Below are 24,717 nucleotides of genomic sequence, written 5' to 3' on the forward strand. Positions count from 1 at the left end.
TAGAAAATTAGATATTTATTGGAAATCAATTATGTCATTATACGATTTGACATAATTTTAACTTCCTGGTAAATGTCACCAACAGGCAAATCAGTGTAATAGTATTGATAGTCCAGAAGCATACCTTGTATGTTATAATAATTTAATACATTTTTAAAAAGCAAGTCAATGCAGGGTGAAAGAATTTTGCATTAAATGCTGTTAAGTCTAAGAATTTTGCATTAAATGCTGTTAAGTCTATTGGCTAATCATTTAGGAGAAGCTGAAACATACAACAAATACCCAAATAAATTTTAGAGGCATCGAGCACTTTAAAATGTTTGAAATACAATTAAATATTTATGAGACTTTTGAATGGGAGAGAAATTTTTGTAAGGGAAAGAAAAATATGTACATAGAGTCTTCTATAGAAGAACTTCTATAGTTCTTTCTAATTTTCTCTTTAAAAATATATAAGCACATCACATACACATAATTAAAGTAGACAAATGATTAAGAAACTAAATAGTCAACAGATTAAAAAGCAGTAGTTCACAAAAGAAGACCGCAAGTGGCTCCATGCTTGTAGGCATGTGAAGTCTAATCAAGGAAAACATACAAATTAATACAAATAAATGCTGTTTCAGTCCAGCAAATTAAACATTTTATTTTTTACTAACATCAGTGCAAGTCAAAGTGTGGTGCAATAAGCACTGAAAATCATTCCTGGGCCCGAGTCAGTTCATAGAATCCTTTTGGAGAGTAATTTGTTACTAATCCTTGTATTTCTATTTGATATCAGAAACTTTTTAATATGAGTATGGAAAAATCTGTATGGATAAAAACATCCAGTCAACCTTATTCATAATCATAAAATACAGGAAACAAATCATATTAAAATTAATAGAACATTATAAAATTATTAAATTAGTTTTATGGGGACTCAATAAAGCTTTTTCTGCTAAGACTAAAAAAAGAGTCTAGACATTTATATATAATATATGTAATGCATTACATAAATAAGTTATATATAGTATATAGTTATATTATTATTAAAATTGTTTTTTAAATTTATAAGTTGAAAAAATTGAGACTCAAAGGACATACATATTTATTGTTGCAAGAGTGGTTTTTCCTTCATTTAATATGCTTTTCTCAATTTCAAAATAAGAAAATCCAATTGGGCAAAATATTTTATATAAAAGTGTATTATGAATAATATGTTAATAGTATTTCAAAATAAGAAAATCCAATTGGGCAAAATATTTTATATAAAAGTGTATTATGAATAATATGTTAATAGTAAATATCATTCTTTTGTTGATATTAGTTCATGATAATTTTCATCACTCAATAAATTATAACTTTATTTTCATTCAGAGGTTTAAAATTCAAGAGGATATGGAAACCTTGGAAGGATTCAGAATCCATTAAATCATGCATGACTTACTAAATGAGACCTAGAAGGAAAAGTCAGAAAATGTGTGGAAAATTTTATTTTAGGAGGAAAGAAAACCAAGGAGCTGTATAACAATGTGTCTATCAATAGGGATAAGAAAGTTACTCTAAGGGGACTCCAAAAGTATCCTGATAAAATCACTATTGAGATACTCTTGTAAGTGGTATACATACATTTTATGTTGTTGTTGAAATAATGATCGACCCCTATTTTACTCTGATTACTGTTCTGCCTTTCATATACTGATAACACATTGCTAAATAGTATTTCCAGGGTAATTGTAGTGATAGTGGTTTATTTTCAGAATGAAGTGATAAAATTTTAAAAAACAATGGTATCGAGGGAGGTTATAGCTCAGTGGTAGAGCCCGTGCTTAGCATGCAGGAGGTACTTCAATCCCCAGTACCTCCATTAAAATAAATAAATAAATAAACCTAATCACTGCCCCCTTTAAAAAAAAAAAAAATGGTATTAAACCTTTCCAAAGGTATACATCCGAATTATCTATTTATCTATGTCTCCTATACCAGGAGATGACATAGTACATAGATCTTCAAATATCTAAATAAAATAATTTTAGAAACAATTCATTTATAATGTTTTCAGTTTAAAGTATTGACTTTTCTAAGTATTTGGCAGCCGTTTAAAAAGTATGCATACATATTACAAAATATTTCTTCTTGTGATAAGAATAGGCTTTTAAAAAGTGGTAAGTACTCTGTCTTTTACTTAACTGAGTATAATTTGTATTCCAAATACAGGGAAGTAGTTTCGAAAAACCCTCATAGTGATGGCATTGCTGTGTGATCTTTGTGCTGTAGACATAATGAAAAGTGTTCTCTGAACATTAATAGTGAAAAAGGTGTGGCTTGCATTTTGTAATGATTTTCTTCCTGTTTGTGATACTGTTTACATCAGATTTATAATTAGTACGTTAAATACCAGTTCTAAATGAAAAATAATCTGAAGAAATACAAATTGCTATGAAACTGGCTAACACACGTAGATATGGTCTATAAGTAAAACACACAAAGCAGAAGAGGATAAAAGCTTTCTCTTTGAGAGATACTTTCTTTCCCTCCAGAATAGACTGTTGTCTACATTTTATTTGATGAACAATGGGGTGGGGATGGGGGAGGTAATAAGACCAGAGATGGCAGAAAAGAAGAGAGGTTTGAGTAGAGGACAGACTCCTTTGCCACTTTTAACTCAAAATCTTCAGTGGAAAAAAAAAAAAACCTTTCATGGAAATTATATACTTGCTCTCAATAAATCAAAGGCAATTTAACCTCCAGAAACATCTAAGACATGCTAGAGGTGAGGAATTCAAAGCAATAATTTGCAACTACAAGCAGCTGCAAGACTGGAAGAGGCAGTTTTCTGTGTGGCAAAATGGTCTGCAATTCTTTGCTCCACACAGGACACGGCATTGCATTTAGGGAAAATATTTTAGCAGGCTCCAAACAGCAGTAACCAGGTGGAAAAGGTGAAAACTATCAGGCTGTCATCAACTTGAGATCGCACTGTCTTACTTATATTTAAGTGAATATTGACCTTTAAAGCCGAGGGATCTAAGCGACCATAGAATGACATAATAAGTAGACTTTTCTGAAAAGAAACATTTCAGTCTTAAATATTTAAGTCCACGTATTTCTGTTTTCTTCTGTCTCTTATGTGTGCTAACCTCATGCACATTTAAAACATTTAAAATGCTAATGGGAGTAAAAGGACTTTTTAAAAAGAATTTGACAGGCCTATATTTGACATATACTTTTACTTCTTAGTTGATGAAAGCATAAAGATTTCAACTTTTGTTCATAGTCTCTTTCTTTGACAGATTTACTTATTTATTTTTTTGCTATGAACATTTCCTATTTTAATGATTTGACTTTGTTTTACAGGAGGGGTTCAAAATGGGACTAACTCTTGAAGGCACAGTGTTTTGTCTCGACCCATTAGACAGCAGGTGCTGATGTCAAGAACAAGAGGTCCTGATTCTGTTTAATTTCTTTTATATACATATATATCACACGTTACTTATGACAGGTATTATACATGTGCCAATATATTTTTGAATATCTTAAGTTTTTGAAAATCATTTCAGTAAAATTTCCTCATACAATTCACTGTCGACCTATATAACATTTTGTTATAAAAACAACTCACTGTAAAGTAAACCATACTTTTCTGTTCCTTTCTGTTTCTGTTGTAGAAGAATTTATCATTGAAAGAAAAATTATCCAAATATCTGCCTGTGTCTGAGTTCTAAATAATTAGCTTCTTTAAATTTATGTTCATTCTCCAGGCTGCTAGTTTATTGATGATTTTCCAGAAGCCATACCTTAATGATACCTTCCAAAGTCCTAAAGATTCCAAATTAAATATGTTCTATATTCAGTCCAATAAACGTGTTACCATTCATTAGACAGATGTCATTTTATGTATGAAGTGTTGTTCATATTAGTGGAAAAATGTAAACTTTGAATGTAACACCACCAGGTCATTTTTAGCAGGTAAATTAACAAAAATATAAATTCCAATGAGAAACAAACCAAATGTATTTAGAGTATTTATTAGTAAATGCAAGGTAAGAATGTTAGTTATTATTATCAATTATACTCTAAATATTTTATTTATTTCGTAAGTAAAGATTGTGGAAAAAATTGAAAATTTGCTATTTACAAAACACTTAAAATTTAATTTCTAGTGAGATAAGTTAAATTACTAAACATCTAAACATCACCTAATCTGATGTTTCCTTAAAAACATTTGTAATATATGCTGTCTATAGTTGCAGTATCTATTACCCATATTTACTTTACCAAATATGTTTTTTCTCACTGAATAAGACTATCCTTCTTATATTTTCTCCTTTGATAAAATATTTTCTCACCAAAGCTTATTTTGTGATGGCACATTAGTTTTGATACTTTAAAAAAATCTATGGCACCTGTTCTTTATGAATCATCAATATTATTTAGCAAATTTAATTTTATTCATTGTGTTAAAATCAGAATCTCATTTTTCACGAAGATCAAATTGCTGCTCAGTCTTGTCTTTAACATGAATAATAACGTTTTCTTGCACCTGCTTCTCGATGTGCTGATGAACTCTGACTTTTAAAAATGTTTGTTTCCCACACTTTTGCCCATTGCTTAACAGACTCAAGTACTCAGCACAGCAAAAATTTATGGTCAAATTTATAATTAGGTTTATCATATTATAAGAAAAATAAGTTAAATTAATGAAAATGTGAGCTTAGATGGAGGGTAGATCTCAAAAATTTTTCTTTTCTTTTAGTCATGAGAATTTTCTTCAAGTGCTAAAGATACATTTTCACTAGGAAAAGAAATCAAATATGGTTATGCAATATTATATTTGTATGTATCTCCAGAATATTCTATGGTATATATAAGCCTTCTTGTTTGTTCTCTGTTACCTGCTAAGTTGTACCTTAATTAGAGGGTAGTATATGTTTCATAAAGAAGAGTCTTTATAATTTTGTTTGTCATATAGTATTTTGGAATTTGTATAATGAGGATGTTTAGAAGCCATATCTATGGCTTTTTTTAACAGATAGAATTTGTATTTTTATTGTACTTTAAAAGCTTTATGTAATAGGTATATATTTAGTGGCAATTTATTATCAATGGTAACACAATAGAGTACTAAGATGGTATTTGCACATTTAAGATATATTACTTTACCAATTTTTAATGGTAATCAATTCTGCTACTGGCATGATTAAATAGTGCATAATTGGTCGTTAATTAAGAACATTTATTTCACTGATGCATTTTTATGAAGATCCAGTTGAAAATTGTATTTCTATGTAAATTCAATGATATGTTTGATTTTGCTGAGAATAAATGACTTTAAATAATTAAATTGTATAATTTACTCATTAAATAACCTCTAATTTAGACTCATTCTGAAGCTAATTTCATGTCAGATATTCCTGGTCATCAATTGGAGCCAAAAGAATGGCAGAAAAAGAAAGAAGCAGGAAACGGCTCTACCTTTAACTGCATTTCTTACAGCCCACACACATTTTAGCTTTATGATCAAGCATCATTCAGTTGTGAATATAATGGACTTGGTCCTGCTGGTGAGAGTGGTCATAATTTGATTCCTTTCACCAGAAGCATCTGGTGTAATAACCGTATTATGTAGATATCTCTTTTCAAAATGGAGAGCCTTTTTATCCTAGTAATACACGGGGCATCTTGGCTGACAGTCTTTATAAGAAGGGCTTGATAATTTGAGGATTTGAGTTGTAGCTAATTGGACTATGATGAAGTTGTTTTGGAGCTATTTAAAACACAATTTAAGTATTTTAACAGCACACGGGACAAATATGCACAGCCTCTGCACACCAGGGAACAATTCATCCATCCGTTCAAGAAAATTCATTTACTGCCCACTCTGTGTGAATAATATGTATTATGTGGGTCAGAGAACATCTGGTAAGTTTTCTAACAGACATTGTGAAACTGAAAATGACAGGCTGCTTGCCTTCAGTTAGTTTATTGTCTTAAAGGAAAAGTAAGGGAAGTATATGAATTAATAAATGAAAACCAATTATGTGTTAAAGTATTGTGTGAACCAAAAACTTCCTTGAGAACATTGATGTTTAACTATGCTTAAATTTGGGTACCTCGCACTGGCTAGTGTCTATAATGTTAGCTATCCAGTGTGAGACATAAAGACAGGCCAATGACAATAGTGTTCATCTCTCCTTGTGTCTTGTATTTTGGATTTGAATTTTTTTTTAATTTTAGCCACATTATGGAAATTCATTTTCAGATAGAATTTCTGATAGATTTTGTGTTTGTTGCATTTCTAAATACTGACTTTTATTTTTACTCTTTTTGATGTTACTTAACATAACCTTGAAAAAATCGTCTGTGAATATTTCTGTTCCAGTGTTTCCATCTATAGTTCCAAATTCAATATTTATTCATGATTTTGGGTTTCAGCCTTGGTTGAATTACTTGAAGAATCTTGGACTCAATTTTGACAGCTAAATCCCAGACTCCACCCAAACTGCACTCTTTACAGGCAACTAACACACTGTTGATATGGACAAGGTTAGTATTGCCCTCGGACCCCTGTGTCTCATGCAGGAAGTGCCTCACTTTAAGTGTCCTCTCCTCCTTAGATAACCTCAGACAAATGTCTCTAGAACCTCCCCCTCCAATGCCCATCTCATCAATTTGACACAAACCTTAATTCGTATACACTTGTTCCATGTCTTGATCTTATGTTATTAAGGTCCAAAGGTAACCCATTTCCAGAATTCCCTTCCTCAAAGCATTTTTTCTCTGGAATTTATCTGAAATGGGATTCCCTTACTCTTAATGAGGAGACTACCTCCTAAAATAATTTATATTCTTCTATTTCCTTACTTTCAAGTGAATGTTTATGAAATTGGTTATTATTTAAATAAGAGAAGACATTACCTTTCTCTGAATTAATTTCTTTCCACTCTAGGTCATGATAGAACAACTTCCAAAATCACAGTTAAATAGTATACAAAGGAAGGCATACTTAAGAAGGAGTTGAGCTTAAAAGCTCACTCCGGATAAACAACAAGGATCTACTCTATAGCACGGGAAACTATATTCAATATCTTATAATAACCTACAATGGAAAAGAATCTGAGAAAGAATATATATATATGTACGTATAACTGAGTCATTTCCTGTATATCAGAAACTACTGCAACATTGTAAATCAACTATACTTCAATAAAAATATTTTTAATTAAAAATAAAAGCTCACTTCAGATTTTTCTGACACTACAAGTTAAATTGAAATAGCTGAATTTCTTATTTCTGTATCACTATCACTGGGTTTTGTGTGAGCTAATAACACAACCACAACTGTATCACTAAAACTTTGCTAATTACCTTATATTTACCTTTAGCCACATCTTTGATATTTATTCAGATGCACACTCAAAATTCATTGAGCCAAACATTTCCAGTTCGTAAGCAGCTCTGTAGGCACCTTGGAGCTTGTGTTAGGCTTTAAATGTTGTTGTTGTTGTTGTCAGTAAAGGGAGCCTGGCCAGAAGCTGCAGGAGCTATCTTCTTGAAAGACCTCCCCAGTGCACACTGGACCTAATGAATTCTCTATTAAAGGACATTCTGAGATCTCAGAATTTTCTCCATAAATTGTAGTTTATCAACTTATCATTAATACATTTTGCAAAAATTAATAAAATATTGTCTTAGAAACATCTTTTAAATGTGTTTTATTAAAGTTTTTTTTTTTTAAACTCTTCTATTTATTCTCCAAAAGTCTTAACAAAGTGTTGCTTTGACATTTTTGTATCTTCTTTGGTACCTAGTACAACACTTTATCCATAAATGTTCAGTAAAAGGTTAATGATTCTGGCTAATGACATGAACTAAATTTTCTTTTGCTCTTTGTGAAAGAAAAGAACAACATGCCTTCTGAGTAAATATTAGGAGATAAACACTCTGTTCTCTCTGATGAAATCTTTACCAATATTTTAACTTTTATCTTATGGAGCAATGATTTGCTAAATAAAGATCTTGACATTGTCTGTGAGCATTTGTTAACCACCATAGATCATAGATTAAGGAAATCTGGCCCAGTTGAGGGAGGAAAAACAATTGGTTATTGTTTATATGAATTATATAATTTATTAGTTATGTTAATATCTTTTATTAATTGATTATTGATTATTATAGCTTCAGCAAGGCTGTGAAGATTGAAAGATGAATATTGTATAACTAAGGGACACTGCTCGTACTCAGCAGGTGGAGAACAATATTTGTTGAGCATGTGTATTAAAGAAGGATAGCTGAAGACTCAGGCTGTGTCTTTCCTTGAATCCCATGTTTTGGTCGCACAGTTTTCAGTGGTTTTAAATATTTTTAAGTTCATTTATTTGTCCTTAGCTTTTTATTGTCCTCCTACTTCAAATGACATTTCACAGGAACATGTTGGGGCCCTTCCCAGTTGACTACTCCCTCCCCTCTGTCTGGCCAGGCTGCTATGGTCTAGTCTGTTCCAAAGGTCACTTGTTCCAGTTGAAATAGCTGTCTGGATGGCCTGGAAATAATCCAGATACTGGTTCTTTCCTGCAAAGAAAGCAACGAAAGATGTTTGTTTCTTGGCTACATTTTGAAAGAAAAAAATAGAGGAAATTTATGGCCAAGTCTACGAATAGGTGAAAAAAATTAATGTAACTCTGGGACTAACATAAAATTGTCATGACTTCCCAGTGTTTTGTGTCATTTTGCTTTTTTATGTATACTTTTCAAAACCAGTTGTTTAATATTAGTATCATTTAATAATTGGTATTAAATAGCTACATACATGTAAGAAGTGTATGAATGCAGAGAGATTTTGGCAAAGATTCAGCTTCTACTAATTTCTCTCACACACACATACACAAACACACACACTTCATTTAGCTATTTAGTTCTTCATTTATTTCATTCTTGATATCTACTTAAATTAAAAACAAACGTACTAGACAGTGCAAGGAATGGAAGGAGACTGATAGTGAGGGGTTAGTCATCAATGTTCAGAGATATCAACTAACCACACTTGGCAAAGTCACTATGCACCCATATTTGACCTGTTCATTTTTCAGACAATTTGGACTATTTGCAGGGTAGGGAGTAATAAGTATGATGCAATTACGTAAAAAGTTGTTTCTACAGTAATTCCACTTTAATTCCCCCTAGTTCTCTGGAATGCCTCCAGTTTTCATCTTTTCTATGTGAAACAAATTAAGCAGGAAAATATCTGAAGATAAGCTGGCCATTTCTTTCATGACTTCCTGCCATCAATGACATTTAGAAAAACCAGTATCACTTTCTTAGAATCACTTGACTTTGAAAATTTCTGAACCATATCTTACTTCAGTTTTTAAGTAATTTTTTAAAAGATTACTTCTATTGACTGCATTTGCTTTAGAACAACTCAGTCTGATCTACAGGGAACCACTGAACTGAGGTTTAAAACTTCACACTATGATGTTACACTTACGGTGACAGCTCTAGACCAATCTTTGACTTTGGGAAAGTCATGTAATGGGGTTTATGAATTTGCTGAACATTAGCCATTCTTAGCATAAAAAAGAAAGAAAGTTCTCCAAATAAACTAAGGATTTTTTTAAAAATTGTCATAGAAATCAGATTTCATCTTTTATTTCCATACTAGCTATAAATAATTGTGGACTCAATGGCTCCTAGATAAATAGTGCATTTGGCTGGCTATAGTCCATAAAAGGACAGCAGAGACCACAAAACCGTCCCAGTCTTTGTATCTGTTAATCTCAAAAGCTGTGTATATGGTTCTGTCCTCTCATGATAAAGTTGAATGCAAGACAAAAGCATGATTCTAATATTCTCTCCTTTCTCAACCTTCCCTACTCCTAGAGATACAAACCTCAGAGCATATTTGCAGGGTAGAAATGCTTCTCTTCAAAAGTATTCATGGCTTTCCTCATTTTCAGAATAACTTCCAGATAAACGATGCATGTCTCAAAGGATTTCAGAAACTGCCATCTTTCCAAGTAAATATCAGACCTTAAAAATGCCAGCAAAAATGCTGAAACGTATAAGATAATCCTATATTGAAATCTCAAAACACAAGTCTTCTTAAATATGTTTACATTGAGACAAATATTTAGATTCCCAGAGAATTTGTTGTATTTCTGGATTTTACTACAACCTGCTTATATGTGGCTTAGGTTTTATAATGAAGCTTCATATGTGAGAATGTGAATATTAGAATATTATCTTGAAATTTATTCAGATAAAACTTGCCTGTGACATACGTTGTGTTATACTCCTTTGTGTTGCTTTTTTGGTGTTTTTTTTTTATGGCTGTGCCTATAAGGAAAAGAAAAACAGAGAACATTAAAAATCCCCAGCATTCCTGTTACATCTTCTAAAGGCAGCAATTGCATTTCTCATCACTCTGACTCCCTTCCTTAAGGCTTAATCATAGAGCTGAAGCTAGAGAAAACAGCTGTCCTTGAAAACCACAAGGGGCTTGAGTATTTATTTTTGCTATGCAAATTGATCAAATCTGTACAAAACTTTTGAAGTTATCTTGCCAAAAACCCTAAAGCAGGACCTCTTTCTTAGCAAACAGTTCCATTAAAAAAAAAAGTAAGAATCTCTATATGATCAAATAAAATTAATTAGAAAGCTTGTAGACATAAAATCAGTGAGACCATGGAAAGCACATGAGTCATATGACCTAGTTGAGTTTATTTAGAACACACACACTCACAAAAATTTGGGATTCCATCAAAACCAGATTGTTTCCCGTACTGTTCCCCAACTAAAAATTAGAAGGTCAAAGGAAAAATGTACAAAAATGTCCCAAAAAGCATTGCATGAAAATTGTCTAACAACTAACAAAACAAAACAAATGGAAAAGGAAAAGGAAACCATGTTACATGTTACAGGCTGTTACAGGCTGTTCAACAGGGTTTTTATATCATGTAATAGTTAATATTTACTTACATGTAATATAATTTCTCTTTCCCTCTAACAATTACCAGGAACACTGCTATAGCAAATTCATTTTTTGGATGTATAATGAAACTGTAACTAGGATTTAAAGAACACAGAGCTATTTTGGAATGTGCTTGCTCTCAAGAAAGGCCAAGCGAGATTAAAATAAATGCATTAATTGATGATTGTTCTACATGAGAATGAGCAATTTCGAGCAGAGAGAAAATTCAGCTCTGTTTCAAAAGGTCAGCTGCGATGGTATTTAAGAGGAAAACTGAAGTCACATTTTTAAAACTTAGGGCAGATGCTTTATGTTAAAAGGCTTCTCTGATGAGGTCCTATTGTGCTGACTAGAGTCTGTTCTCCTGGGTGGGTATAGACTGAAAGAAAAAACAAGTTATTGTCCTTCACTGATTCTTTTATGTGCCTTAACTGCACATATTTTGAAGGGACAATTGAAATGTCTACACTCTGGTTTCATCTCCACTCTTGACTATGATCCCTTTCCAGCAAGAGAAGTCTCTCTCTCTCTCTCTCTAAATATATATAAAATGGAAGCTTCTAGAAATGTGACTCTGAATTTGGTCTAAGTCAATTATTAAAGTAGTTTGGAGTATTCAATAAAAAATTTGGAAATATTTAAGAGACATAGTTCTTTTTCTCTCATTTCCTAAAAACTAAAAACATCAAACAAAAATGGTCTAAATAATGAATATATATTGGCAAGAATACTGTATATTTATGACTGCCAAAATTTCCAGATTTCTGATACAGATTGTGGTATGTCTATGTGGCCAGAAAGATGATTGTGAGATGAACAATCTTTTCCATCCAGCACTCATCCCAGAATTTATTTGGTATATGTGAAACCACAAGTACATCAGTGGGAACTTACTTGTATGGAAATACTGTAGTCAAACCACTAATCATGGCAGCCAGAGTTCCCCGAATAAAGCAGTTGCTTTAGAATTATGCCAACTACTTGGGTTGAAAATATGGTTTCAAAAATTGCAGATCAGCATAATATGGAAAGGTTATTAGCCAACTACAGAATGTGCTTCTAAAGTAGACAATATTGAACAGCAATTTCACACTGCCTATTTCCTTAGATACAGAGTCTCAAAAGAGAATTGCAAACAAAATCATTATATTCAGTCAAGCTGGGTTTGCATCTAAATAGCTCTATTCTGCTTAAATAAATTTTAATCACAAAATATGACTTTTGTATAGAATATAGGTCATCATATAGAAACATTTTTTTCTCATTTTAAAGTACATACATATTCAGATTTTTGCATAAAGTTACTTTTTACTTCATTATTGACACTCCATAATAGTTGTAAGCTAATATGTGATTTACAGCCAAGGCAATTATGGATGTGGAAAAATGTGATTTCTATTTATTTATAGCAATATTCCAGAGAGATTCAGGATGAGAGACAGACAGATCCACTACATTTAAGCTTTTGTAAGAACTTCAGATTAAAAAAAAAAAATGCAATGAATAGGTATATATTCATTAAACATGTTTGTTTTTATATCAAATTTTTTATGAAAATAAATTCCCAAAAGGAGTTTGTCTTAATATTTAATGAACGTTTTTAATGCTACAAAATGTTGATTATCTCGACACAATATTTTTAAGTTAGCCTACCCATATAAACATTGCTTTTTTTTATCCGCTACTAGTTTAGCTCTACATATGGTACTATTAACAGAAACTAACTTAGTATTGTAGGTCAATTATAATTCGAAAGCAAACAAACTCATAGAAAAAGAGATCAGATTTGTGGTGTGGTTATCAGAGATTGGGGCTGGAGGGAGTAGAAATTCGGTGAAGGCAGTCGAAAGACACACACTTCCAGTTATAAGATAAATAAGTATAAGGGATGTAATGTACAACATGGTAAATATAATTAACACTGCTCTACATTACATATGAAAGTTGTGGAGAGTAAGTCCTAAGTGTTCTCATTACAAGGAAAAAAATTTTTTCTATTTTTAAAATTTTGTATCTATATGAGATGATGAATGTTCACTAAACTTATGATAATCATCTCATGATGTATGTAAGTCAAATCATTATGCTGTACACCATAAACTTATACAGTGCTGTATGTCAACTTTATCTCATAAAATTGGAAGAAAAAAAGCCAAATCATTTAGTATACTTTGGATTGTGTTTTATATATGCATGTATAAATTCATTGATACTATGTGCTAAAGCATATTTCTCTAATTGTTAGTTGCATCATTGGTTCTAGCTTCTTTTTATAGTGGACATTACATTCAAGCATAGAGATAACTTATTAACGATATGTTGAGTTTCTAAAAATAACTAATGTTAAAGTATTCTGAAGTGGGCTTTGAAGCACCTTACTTGGATAAATGATTCTCAGAAAAAAATAGTATAAAATATTAGGGCTTTGGCTATTTTTGGTGATATCTGCCTCTTCTTAACTAGAACTTTTATATTAAATAATATTTGGCTAAAATCCAAAATAGTGATAATACGTATTACAGGCAATGATGTAGCACAACAGAAACTCTCATTCCTTGCTGGTGGAAGTGGAAATGATACAGTGACTTTGGAAGACAGTACTGGCAGTTTCTTACAAAACTTAATATAGTCTTACTATTCGATACAACAATCACTCTCATAGGTGTTTAATCCAATGGATTTGAAAACTTATGTTTACACAGAAACCTGCATGTGGATGTTTACAGCAACTTTATTCATAATTGCCAAAAACTGGAAGCAACCAAAATGCCCTTCAATAGGTAGATGTACAAACTGTGTTACACTTGTGCAATGTACATTCATATAATGCTATTAAAAGAAAAAATATTCTCAACATCAGGATACTCCCAAACTCATTGTCATTCACACTACATGTCCATTGCAAAATGCTGCATCTGTTTATCCCAAGGCAGATCTACTCTGGGCTAAAGGTGCTGTCTCCAACTGGGGCATTATTGATCATGTGGTAAAGAGAAAAAGGCATGACCAGCCATCTGCTGACTCAACATTTCTGCTTGGCAGTGACACACAACACTTCTGCTCAGAAGTGAACACATTATTTCATTGACCAAAGCAAGTACATGCTGACTCCTAAGTTCATCAGGAAAGGAATATAGAATGGGAAACTACAAGGGGGAAACAAAATTTGGCAAGCATTAATATAGTCCTTGATATTTATTAAATACCTCCAAACATATTAACTTTGTGACCTTAGAAAAAAACTTAGTATCTTTAAGCATCAGTCTCCTTACCTATAAAATATGAACAGTATTTAGTCACAGGGTTAAAGATAAAATGAAACTAAATAGATAAAGCATCTAAATTAGAGGGGAACTAAATAAATGATAGCTATTATAATAAAAATGCCAAATGAATGCAGAGGTACTTTTACAGCAATGAGATTCTTATCTTTCAAATGAGTCTTAGGTAATGAAAATAAAGCATTAAGGAAATTAATATAAAAGGACTTAACCCTGTATTTCTTTCCCTGTTTTCTATATCATCAAATGACTTAATAACAAATATTATTTTGATACTTTTTTTCAGAATAATTCCATTTTGCCTGCTCCATAGAATGTTCTGCAATTTTGAGCTGCCTGCTTGCACCATCTTTAATGAAAGTGAGATTCAATCTTTCCAGGATCGGATGTCCAGGATGAAATAAATCATAACAAGACCTAAGTAATTGAAAACAGGAATGTTGGTCTCTGGAAGGGCTTACCCTGCAACAGTGGCCATTGGCATGGCTTTTGAAATTGGTCTGTGTCTGCCAGAAGCCTTTGTGCTGAGCATGGCTACAGAACTGAGAGTCCCACAAAGTATACTCCAGGTTACCTTACAGGGAAGCCAGAAAACTCCGTGCTTTTTCTATGGTTTGAAATTTATCCCAAGGAAGAATTCAAACCAAAACCAAAATTGGCTAAAATTCTTAGAAAATGAGTACTCGGGCAACTCAAATATGCTGAACTGCAAATGGCTGCCGACAAAGTGTGGGTCCAGTTTCGCTCCATCTAACATGGCAGGCGTCGAGTAGAAAGTGATTACATCTTGCTTAGCTGAACCGCCCTTATCGTTCCTCCTCTGGAAAATTTGAATATTTGGTTTCCGGGAGCCTAATACTCTTCTAATACTCCCTCTTTTGCAAGTACAAATTCTTTCTCTCTCACTAGTAAATCTCCTCTCACATTCTTATAGCTTTAATCCACTTCTACTTGGATATTGTTAAATCCCTGCATTTGGTGTTATTTTGTGTGATATCTTCAACCTTTCTATCCAGCTATTAAGTGCTTATTAACAGCAACTATAAAGTATACTTCTTATGACCTTCAGTGTCATATAAACGGAATGTATTAATAAGCATGTGTTTTGCTTATGAACACTTTCATCTGCCTGCTCATCACTTCTCTTGGTTTTACCATAATCATGTATACAAAATCATATTTTTCCTCAAGGATAATTATGGTCTGAGGGTTGATTCAGAGAAATATTTGATCGATTTTAACTGAGGAACCAAAACTATTTTTAAATTTTTTCAAGTGAGTCGATGTGGGACCTTGCTAATAAACGAACAATTTAAATTTGTGATTGTCCTACATAATTCTCTAAAAACGTGCGTTTAAGATATTCCCGGCATTGAAACCACTGATATTCTCTCTTTGCATAAAGTCAGAATAGAGTACAGATAGTTTTTGCAAAAATGTGGGAAGTTGGTTAAGAAAAGGAAACTTGAGAATTATTAAAGGATGGATTACCCAGAATGGAAGATCTGGAGTAAACAATCCCAAACTGGGCTTCAAATCAGAGAAATAAAAGAGGATGGAAACAGGAGAGGCTGTTGAATTGAGGCAGTTTGAGCTATAACTTAGTGAGAAGCTCATGAACTTTCAGAAGCAGGAGAAAAGACAAGCAGGGCAGCAGCCTTCTCCATGTGGATGAGCCTAACGGGAAAAGAACCCACTTCTCCAGAGTCCTGGGAAGGAAGCACGGCACAAGGGGCTTACAGTAACTCAAGAATCAGAGAATCATCTAAGGAAAGACCACTTTGGAAAGTGAACATTGGGAGGTGAGAGTCAGATTGACAGCAAGCAAGTTCTGCTTCCTGTATTATATAAATATATGTTAAAGAAATTAAGATGTAATAATGTCATAGGACGAGTTCCCTAGGAAAAAGACTCTGAGATGGGTATTTGCAGACAGACGGTTTACTGGGTATTGTTTTTGGTAATAACACCTATGAGGAGGGAGAGAACAGGCCTGGGCAGAAGGAGATGTCAGACGGTGATGAGACAATGTCTTCAGTCGTCCACAGGAAGCTCTGGGGCTGGAATGATCTTTCAGAGAGACTCTGAATTGAGGAAAATGGGCTGTACCTTCTGATGGATTAGTAATTATGTGCAGTTTGCTTTGAAGTGCAGTGGTTAATTCAGGTGATGTATCTCCTTTCAGCCAGAAATAATTCCTGGAGAAGGACTCAACAAGGAGCCTTTAGAAGGCAAATGATTCCAGCAACCGAAAAACATGAGTGACTTGGGAACATCTTAACAGAGGTATGTGGGCGTCTAAGTTTATCCCATTTGGGAACAGTTCCTCCGTGATTTTGGTTGGTCTTGATTTCATGAGGAAATATACATGAGTAAGGTTAGTGGGGAAAACTGGAGCTCCCGCTGCTGCGGCTGGGTTTTAGGAAGTGGATGATACTCGTCATCATCTTCCATTACGAACCATTATAAATGCCTGTCATAGCTGGTGCCTCTTTCCGTGTAAATGCTCACTTTAGTGTGGAGAGCAAGACACTTACTAATGAGGACACTGAGCCTCTAAGATACTTTTTTAGTTCATAGCTTCTACATTTGTTCGTTTATCATCAAAACTGAGCAGGGGAATTAACACACAGTGCTCTGTAGACTCCCCCGCTGTGTAACAGCATCCCTGCTTCCACCTGATGATCAGGGTCGATTGTTCCCACAAGGATAGTGACCCCTTTCCCTGTATGAGGAGCTAAAGTAGGTGATGGCATAGACAGCATAAAGTGTAATGAACTCTTGCTATTTTCCTGGTAGAAGTACTTCTGCACCTGGAATCAAGACTTGTGAAGCCACAGAGCCCAAAACTGCAGGAACTAGAAGCACGAATTCCTCATGTGGGTCATTAGGAGCAACTGTAAGCAGACCATACTTACTTACTCCTTGGTTATGAATACCATGTATTTTATTTATTAGTAATACATCACTGAGTATGGTCACTGACTGAAGGTATATGTTATACTATGGAGGATGACTATCCACATGCTCACAGAACGTTATCTGCAAATTTGTACGTTAGGTGCGTTGTCAAAAGGCCATCATGCTTGATATCAGGAGTGCTGTTTTTGGATTAAAAAATATGTGATTGGACCAGGGGACCCCACGGATATGTGCCCACTACTGTACCTTCTGTTTTACAAAATAGGTCCCTTGGTCTGATGTGATGTTACTCAGAAATTCTCTGTCAAGCGAACAAACCCTTTTGAAGCCCTGAAGTCTTATAGGCAAGGAAGGTAAAACCATACCTAGAATATAAATCAATTATAGTGTAGATGGATTGCTATGCCTTCCATGACAAAAGTGGTCCACTATAATCAAGTTGCCATCAAATGCTAGTTTTTCTCCTAGTAATGGTAGCTATTCAGGGAATTTGAGATATTTCCTGCTGCTAGAAGATTGAAATGTGGCTAAATCAGCTGTAGTGAACGAGAGTCCAGGCTGCTGGACTATGTATGCTTTTGTCTCTATCACCATGCTACTCTCTTCTTGTACTTATTGTTCCAAAGATGGAAGCTGACTATGTCTACAGAAACTAGCCAAGTCATTCTGTTGACTTGGATGTTTATTGCTACTTCCGTGGTGGTTGTTAACACACAATACAGAAACCTTCATATTTCATGATCAAGCACATGATGCCATCCACATGCCATGCTTGTTCTTGTTCTTCCAGTCTTTCTCTGGGTCCCAGACCAACCAACCAATTCATTCACCATCACATGTGAGTCTGTACATATTATTACAAGAGGACATCTCACTTCATGAAGTGGATGAATAATGCATCATCAAAAATCTGCCCATTTTGAGAATTTCCCACCAAGATGGTCTTGCTGGGCAGTAGAATGGAAAAGCATCCATTTTCTAGATCAAAACACACACCATTTAACTGAGACACAGTTAATCTGTTCTGGCATAGCAGCTGCTCTGCAGAGGTTTGTTTGTTTGTTTGTTTGTTTGTTTGTTTTTTTTTTTTGGTTGGTTGAATTTGTTTTAGAACACTGTCATCTATCCCTGGTAAGGGTGAGACTTAAACAGAATTAAACAGAGATTTAATGGGACCATCAATTCTGCATCCTTTGGATCTTAAAGGATGGAGCTAATTACTGCCATTCCTATTCTCCTTTCTCCTGGAATTCAATATTGTTTTTCATTTACTATTTTGTCGGGAGAAGGATTTACTGTCTTGTCTGGAGAAACAAAGATTTCCACTGTATTTACTCTACTGCAATCTCTCTGACCCTACAGGCCACAGGATGAATTTGGGAGTTTTGCCTAATAATAAGCATATTCATTAAAATAATAAATTTATGTACTAGAGAAATGATCAAGAACCCAACAGACCCATTGACAGTTGAACTTTGACCAGGAATTTATTTCTCACTAAGCCCCAAACACTCTCACTCTAACACAGTGTCTATGATGAAGCCTTGTGTCCAGCTGACCTCAAAATACTGGTTAATTTCTTTCCTCAGTGTACAATTATTCACATAATTGTCCATAGATCCTTTGGGGAAAGTCTAATATATGTCATCATTAACGTACATATTTTATATGGTGTTCCCAAGTCCTTATTTCTGAGGATTTGGCTTCTTCTTCAATTAGTGGGCTCTGGTTCTGAAAACTTGCTCAATTCTGGGGCTAGACAAAGGACCATGGAATTTTATTGGAGCACTGGACTTAGTCTTCTGATTATCCATTCTTGATTTTTCTTTATTCTAATAGTTTGAGTAATATTGTATCTATAGATGTAGATTAATACTCTTGTTGACTGAATATTCATATTGTCCATAAGGATGTTATGCTCTGTTGGCCATCTCCATGGCTTCTTATAGGCCGGATACCTCTTCTTGTCAGGCCAACCTTGCTGCTTATTATAATAATTGCAATATTTTTCTTCTGGTGGTTAAATGCCTCCACTTGTCTGTTTGTGGTCCTTCCATCTCCATTGTTACATGTAAGCCTAGTTCTGTATCAACACCATCTACCATCAGCTTAAAGAGTTCAGCCACCACTGATCTTCTCAGCAATGCTGGTTCTCCTCTCACAAGCATATTCTCTATCCCTTGGCAAATGGATTGTACTCTGAGCGATTTGGAAGGGCATAGCTGGTGAGTTTTCTAGCTTTATGTAGATTATCCATTCTAGCAATACTTCTTAGAGTCTTTTTTTTTTTTTTAATCTTATTTCACTGTCTTCTAAGAAGTTCTGTCATTTCCATTTCAAAAACCATCTCATCAGCATGGCAGTACTGTCTTTCCAGGTTATTCAATCCTGTATCACAGGAGAATGCTCCCATATTAGTAAATTATCTCTTATCCAAGCTTCTCATTTCTTTCCTTTAATCCCACAATATTTTTCTAGTTCCTGCTAATAGCTTCTGAAGCATCTTCAGGATATAGTTCCTTTCTTCCCTTAGCAGGCTCAGAACTTCCTTTGCAAAGTTATATTGTGACTTTACTCTAGGTCTTGGTCTGGTTGCCCAGGGGATAGATGGGTGTAGATCCCAAGAAAGGAAACATATTGCCTTGCTGATTTAAAACCCCTGGGGTCTCTAAAAGCAAATGAAGAGAGTGCAAGCCTTTAACTTGGGCCTCTTTTGTGGGCTTCGAGTGTTCAAGGTGATCTGAGTATTCAAGTTTTTGAATGCATTTACTCACATCTCCCATTCCATATCTCAGCTTTCCACTTCTTCCCAATCAGAGCCCAGATTTTGTGTACTGGGGTTCTAGCTTTGAGAATTCAATCTTTTCAGGAGCCAGCATCCCTTTATATCCTGAATCTTATCCTCAGTTTTCTTCTTCCCTCCAGATGAAGGAGATAAGAGTTTCTTTACTTTGTGCCAAGGCACTCTGGTTTTCATAGCTTGTCTTAAATTGTTGATTAATCACATTTAGCCAACTATTGTTGTCTTCCTTTCTTTTTTTTTTTTTCTAATCTATCCATATACCCAAGCAACAGCTATCAAATTCCATAGTCCCTATACTTGCTACATTCTCTAAACCCTAAAGTATCTATGGTATTGCATCTAACAATGTATTCCCTTCCACTGGTATCCTGTTCCATTTGATCACTTTTATCAACTGCACTGCTGCTGCATTCCAGGCTGTCTCAATATTCTACTCATCAGCATTGATTTCTCCTGACTGTCAGTTTGCCAGAAGTGATCTTGCTTAAAAATATCATTTTAGAGTTTGCCTTTTATGACCACACCTTGTATTAACTGTCATAGGTCAGTTTCTTGAGGAAATAGACTCTGTGTTTGAAATTTGCAGTAACAACATCTGTAAAGGAATGAGGGAAGTAGTTTTGGGTAGAGGGAGAAACTGCAGTGCAATGTAATTGCAACAAAGACTTCTGATAATCCTAGAGGGAACTCTGTAGTTGGAATATCTTTTCAGAAATGTCCTGAATTAGAGAAAATTGGTACTTCCTACTTGGATCTGTCATTGGATGTAGCCTTCCCTGAGGATGGAGTGTAACCCTAGGTGAGGGGGCTCCTTTTGTCAGGGGACATTTCCTAGGGAGGAACTGAGCTATTGATCCATCAAGGGGCAACCCTACCAGCATCCAGAAAAATAAATGCCCCAAGCCCTATGGAGGCATCTGAGAGGCAGAGGCATACCATCCAGCATCAATCTCAAACACTGTGTATGGTAATATGCCTCTTTCTGCTTGATTTGTATAACAAAATTATCTCACACAGCAATGAACTTTTAATAATATTCTATTATAATATAATGTTCCCAATGTCCAACTATGGTAGGCATATTTTGTAGCCAGCCCCCAACATTCTTATCCTGTGATGTACATGCCTTGTACCATCCCCTTCCCTTGATGTAAGCAGGACCAGTGAACACAGAAGGATATCAGTCACTCCCATGATAGTGTTACTAATCAATTAAATTTGAATTAGTCAAAAGAAAGATTATCTTGGGTGGGCCTGGCGCACTCAAGTGAGCCCAGTAAATGAAAGTGACGAGATCTCAGTGACCAGTGACCGTTCTCCCAGTTACCGCTGGGAAGCACCACACTCCCTTGCTCTCTCTTAGAGAGCCGGAGGATGGAAGGCTTCTAGCTGCTAAAAGAGAACCTCAACCGACAGCAAGAAGCCGGGGACTCAGTCACACAACCACAAGGTAATCAATTCTGTCAACAACCTGAATGAGCTTGAAAGAGAACCCTGGGTCTCAGAGAAGAAGCAATTCCAGCCTTGCACCTTGATTTTGGTTTTATTTCAGTCTGCATGACACTGAGTGGAGAATCTGGCTAAGCCATACGTGGACTCCTGACCTACAGATACTGTGAGATAACAAATGAGCATTGTTTTGAAGTTTGTGGTACTTTGTTATGCAGCAATTGACCACTAATCACCAGCATTTAAAGCATTCTACAACTCAACCTTGACTTATCTATCCAGTGGAATAAAAGCATTGTCTCAGTATTTTCAGCTTCCCTCATTTAGCCCCTAAACACATGGTCCTCATTCTTGCATCTGTATTTGTTCCCGTGATGTGCCCTTGATATGGAATTTTCTCTTCTCCCACTTCACTCATCAAAATCTCATATATTCTTCAACTCCCAAGATCCACATCTTCTATACAGCATTTAATCTGCATTTTCTCATCCCTTTTAAGGTATATAAAGCCTCTAATTCATTATATGGCAAACATAGTCAAGTATCCAAGTAAACCCAGTCTGCCTTCCAGGCTTGTTTCAAAATGTGACAAAAATTTGGAGAGAGGAATATTCTGCATCCTCATTTCCCCCCTATCTTCTTGATCTCACTTCAATTTTGCCACTTTAAGGACAAGATGACTACTGAAATCAATGTGCATACTCTGTAGAATGGGGTTCAGATGGCTCCAGGAGGCAAAAGGGGCTATTCTAAAAACTGCATTATACATGCAATGAAAGTGAGGCACAAGTTTGGAGTCTCGATGTCTCAGAGCTAAATTAGAATAGAGATCTAGTATCTCCCAGTTTCCAATTATTAGTTCATAATCAGAAAAATGCTAGGAACAATAGGAAAACTAGATCTGTGCTTGTGTAACTCATAAACAGTTATTAATTTGTTCTATCATGAGTGATGATATAACATTGTATTATAATAGGATATCATTAATAGAATTCGGTCATGAACAGTGAGCTCTAGGTCTCTAAATCCTGCGTTTGAATCCCATCTCTGCCCCTGGTGAGTTGTGTGACGGATGTACAGGATTTATTTAAATTCTCTACGCTTCAGATTTATATGGAGTATAATCATGATAAAACTTACTATCTTCTAGGGTATTTGCCATGATTAAAATTGGTTCAGTTACCTTGCCTTATTATTCTTTTTGTTTTGATTACCTTAAAAAAAACCAAATAAGTACTGTTGCACTAAAGTTATCCTGAAGATATGTTGGATATATTGTGCAATATTTCTAGGTAGGTAAAAGAAGCTCTCTTCCTGATGTCCAGGTGATGCAAGACAAAGTCCTCAGGTAAAGTAAACAGTAAAGCAGGGAGCCAGCCATTCACAGCATGGGAACAAATTAAAACAACTGCTTAACATGTAGGAGAGAGGGTGCTAATTATGCTGACAGTTTAATTTTTATTCAGATTAATTTGGCAGGTGCTTCCCAATTTGTCCCTATATTGCTTCAGAATTACTTCTAGAGTTTACCTTTTCAAGCACACTTCCAACCTCTGAGTATTTTTTTTTTATCAAATTAAGTTTGAATTTCAGATAAATATAACCTGAGAGTCCTTGGCGGCACCCTACTGATTCCTGATATTCTACCATTAGTAATTCATTGCTTTCTCTAGAATTCATTTTTTTAAGTAAAATAATTCTGTTCTAAAAATAAAAATGCAGTTCTCAGCATTGTTTGATCATTGGTTTAAATGTTATGTCCAACAAATATAGAGGAACAGAGAGATTCTAATGAAACTTGTAAATATTTATACTTTTGGATAGAAATTATCAAAGTACTCTGTACAATTCAATAAAAAAAGTTCTAAGAAATTCTCAGTAGTTTAATAGAGCAGGCAAATAAACAACTCCAGATAAGCCATATTTCCCAGACAAAAGCATGTATGTGACTGGTTTACAAATTTTCCTCAATTGTTTTCTGGGTCTGGAGAAAGCAGATAGTCTTCTGGTCCCAAGTCTACTATTCATTTGATGTGTCACTTTGGGAAAGTTACTTAACCTCTTTGTGCCTTCTTTTCCTTAAAAGGATGGTAGATCTCTGCTTATTTGAGAAGGTGATGATGAGTGATAGAATAATGGATGTTAAAGCACTAAAAAGGTGTGAAAAACTATCAAATGCAATCAGTTGTCCTTGTTCATTTTATTTATAAAGGAATCAAGAAGTTTTAAATATGATGTTTCATTAATAAATATAGGCTTGATCTTGATGAATACTAATATGTTTGCTTAGCGTAAGAGGAAAACCTGTATGAACATTTAAAAATGTACAAAATAACATAATTATTCAGTGGAAGTACAAGAGGAATGATTTCACCTTTTTGGCTGGGAAGGATAAAAATACCCAAATGATCCTTTAGGTTTTATACAGTTATCTGGAAGAAGTAGAGAGCACATTGCTTTCTTTTCAGCAGACTTCACACATTTAACCAATTCCTGGTGGTCTGATATGAAACTTGACACTGTCATATCAAAAGGTGAGATTTAAGAAGGAAAGAGAAAAGAAAAAAAAAATCTCTAACTTGTTGCCACGGGTTTTCTCTTTTCCATTAATCTCTCTCCAATATTAGGGATCACAGTTTGATGATCATGGATGGATCACAATTTGATAACAGGTTTTTACAAGAAGAAATAAAGTTTTGTAGCAGAATGATTTATTTTTTCTCCTCCTTTTCTTGTGACCTGACCACAGACTGAACCCATCTGCAATTGTGGTGTTTCCACTTTGGTTTATTCCCTGCTGTGAAATGATATCATGTTTCCGCTGTTTCTGGATAAACTCAAGCACAACAGGAACCTCAGCATGGCTTGTGGCTTTGATCTATGCCTCTGTCTATGGTTCATGAGCCTCAGACAGTGCTATGGTAAAATATTTGCAAACTGTCTATTTCTTATAAAAACGTTAAGTTTTATTGGAGTGAATCTGGTAATTTTCATGCCTTGGTCAGTCTTGCTCTTCCAGATGCCTGACATGAAAGGGATATAGCTTGCCTATCATATAAATAAAAAGCCTTTCATTAAGAAATAGATTTTTCCCTTGCAACCTCTAATTTGGCATTTTGTTTCTTGGAAGTAACCCTGTGGGCCTGAAGATTTATGATTTTTGCTTATTCCTTTTTATATTTCAACATCAGATACTGTTCAGATAGTGTTCAAATAGTTTAATAGCCTGATTTTTAAATCTAATTGATCAAAAAAATTAAACAAATTATCAAAAAAACCCCTCTAGGATCAAATTTCATTACATGACTTAT

General features: G+C 34.5%; 1 protein-coding gene across 6 annotated transcripts in view; it reads left to right on the top strand.

The window, feature by feature from the left end:
- The window catches only part of GULP1 (GULP PTB domain containing engulfment adaptor 1), a 253,310-nt gene extending 247,156 nt beyond the window's left edge, over window positions 1–6,154 (top strand). For all 6 annotated transcript variants that reach the window (XM_064484972.1, XM_064484971.1, XM_010991800.3 and 3 more), the window contains one exon: window positions 3,340–6,154. In XM_064484972.1, coding sequence (XP_064341042.1) covers window positions 3,340–3,411 — 72 coding nt within the window. In that variant the 3' untranslated portion in view covers window positions 3,412–6,154. The remainder of the gene's footprint in view (window positions 1–3,339) is intronic.
- Window positions 6,155–24,717: the final 18,563 nt, after the last annotated feature.

Source organism: Camelus dromedarius, chromosome 4, assembly GCF_036321535.1.
Source record: "Camelus dromedarius isolate mCamDro1 chromosome 4, mCamDro1.pat, whole genome shotgun sequence".
Classification (NCBI taxonomy): domain Eukaryota; kingdom Metazoa; phylum Chordata; class Mammalia; order Artiodactyla; family Camelidae; genus Camelus; species Camelus dromedarius.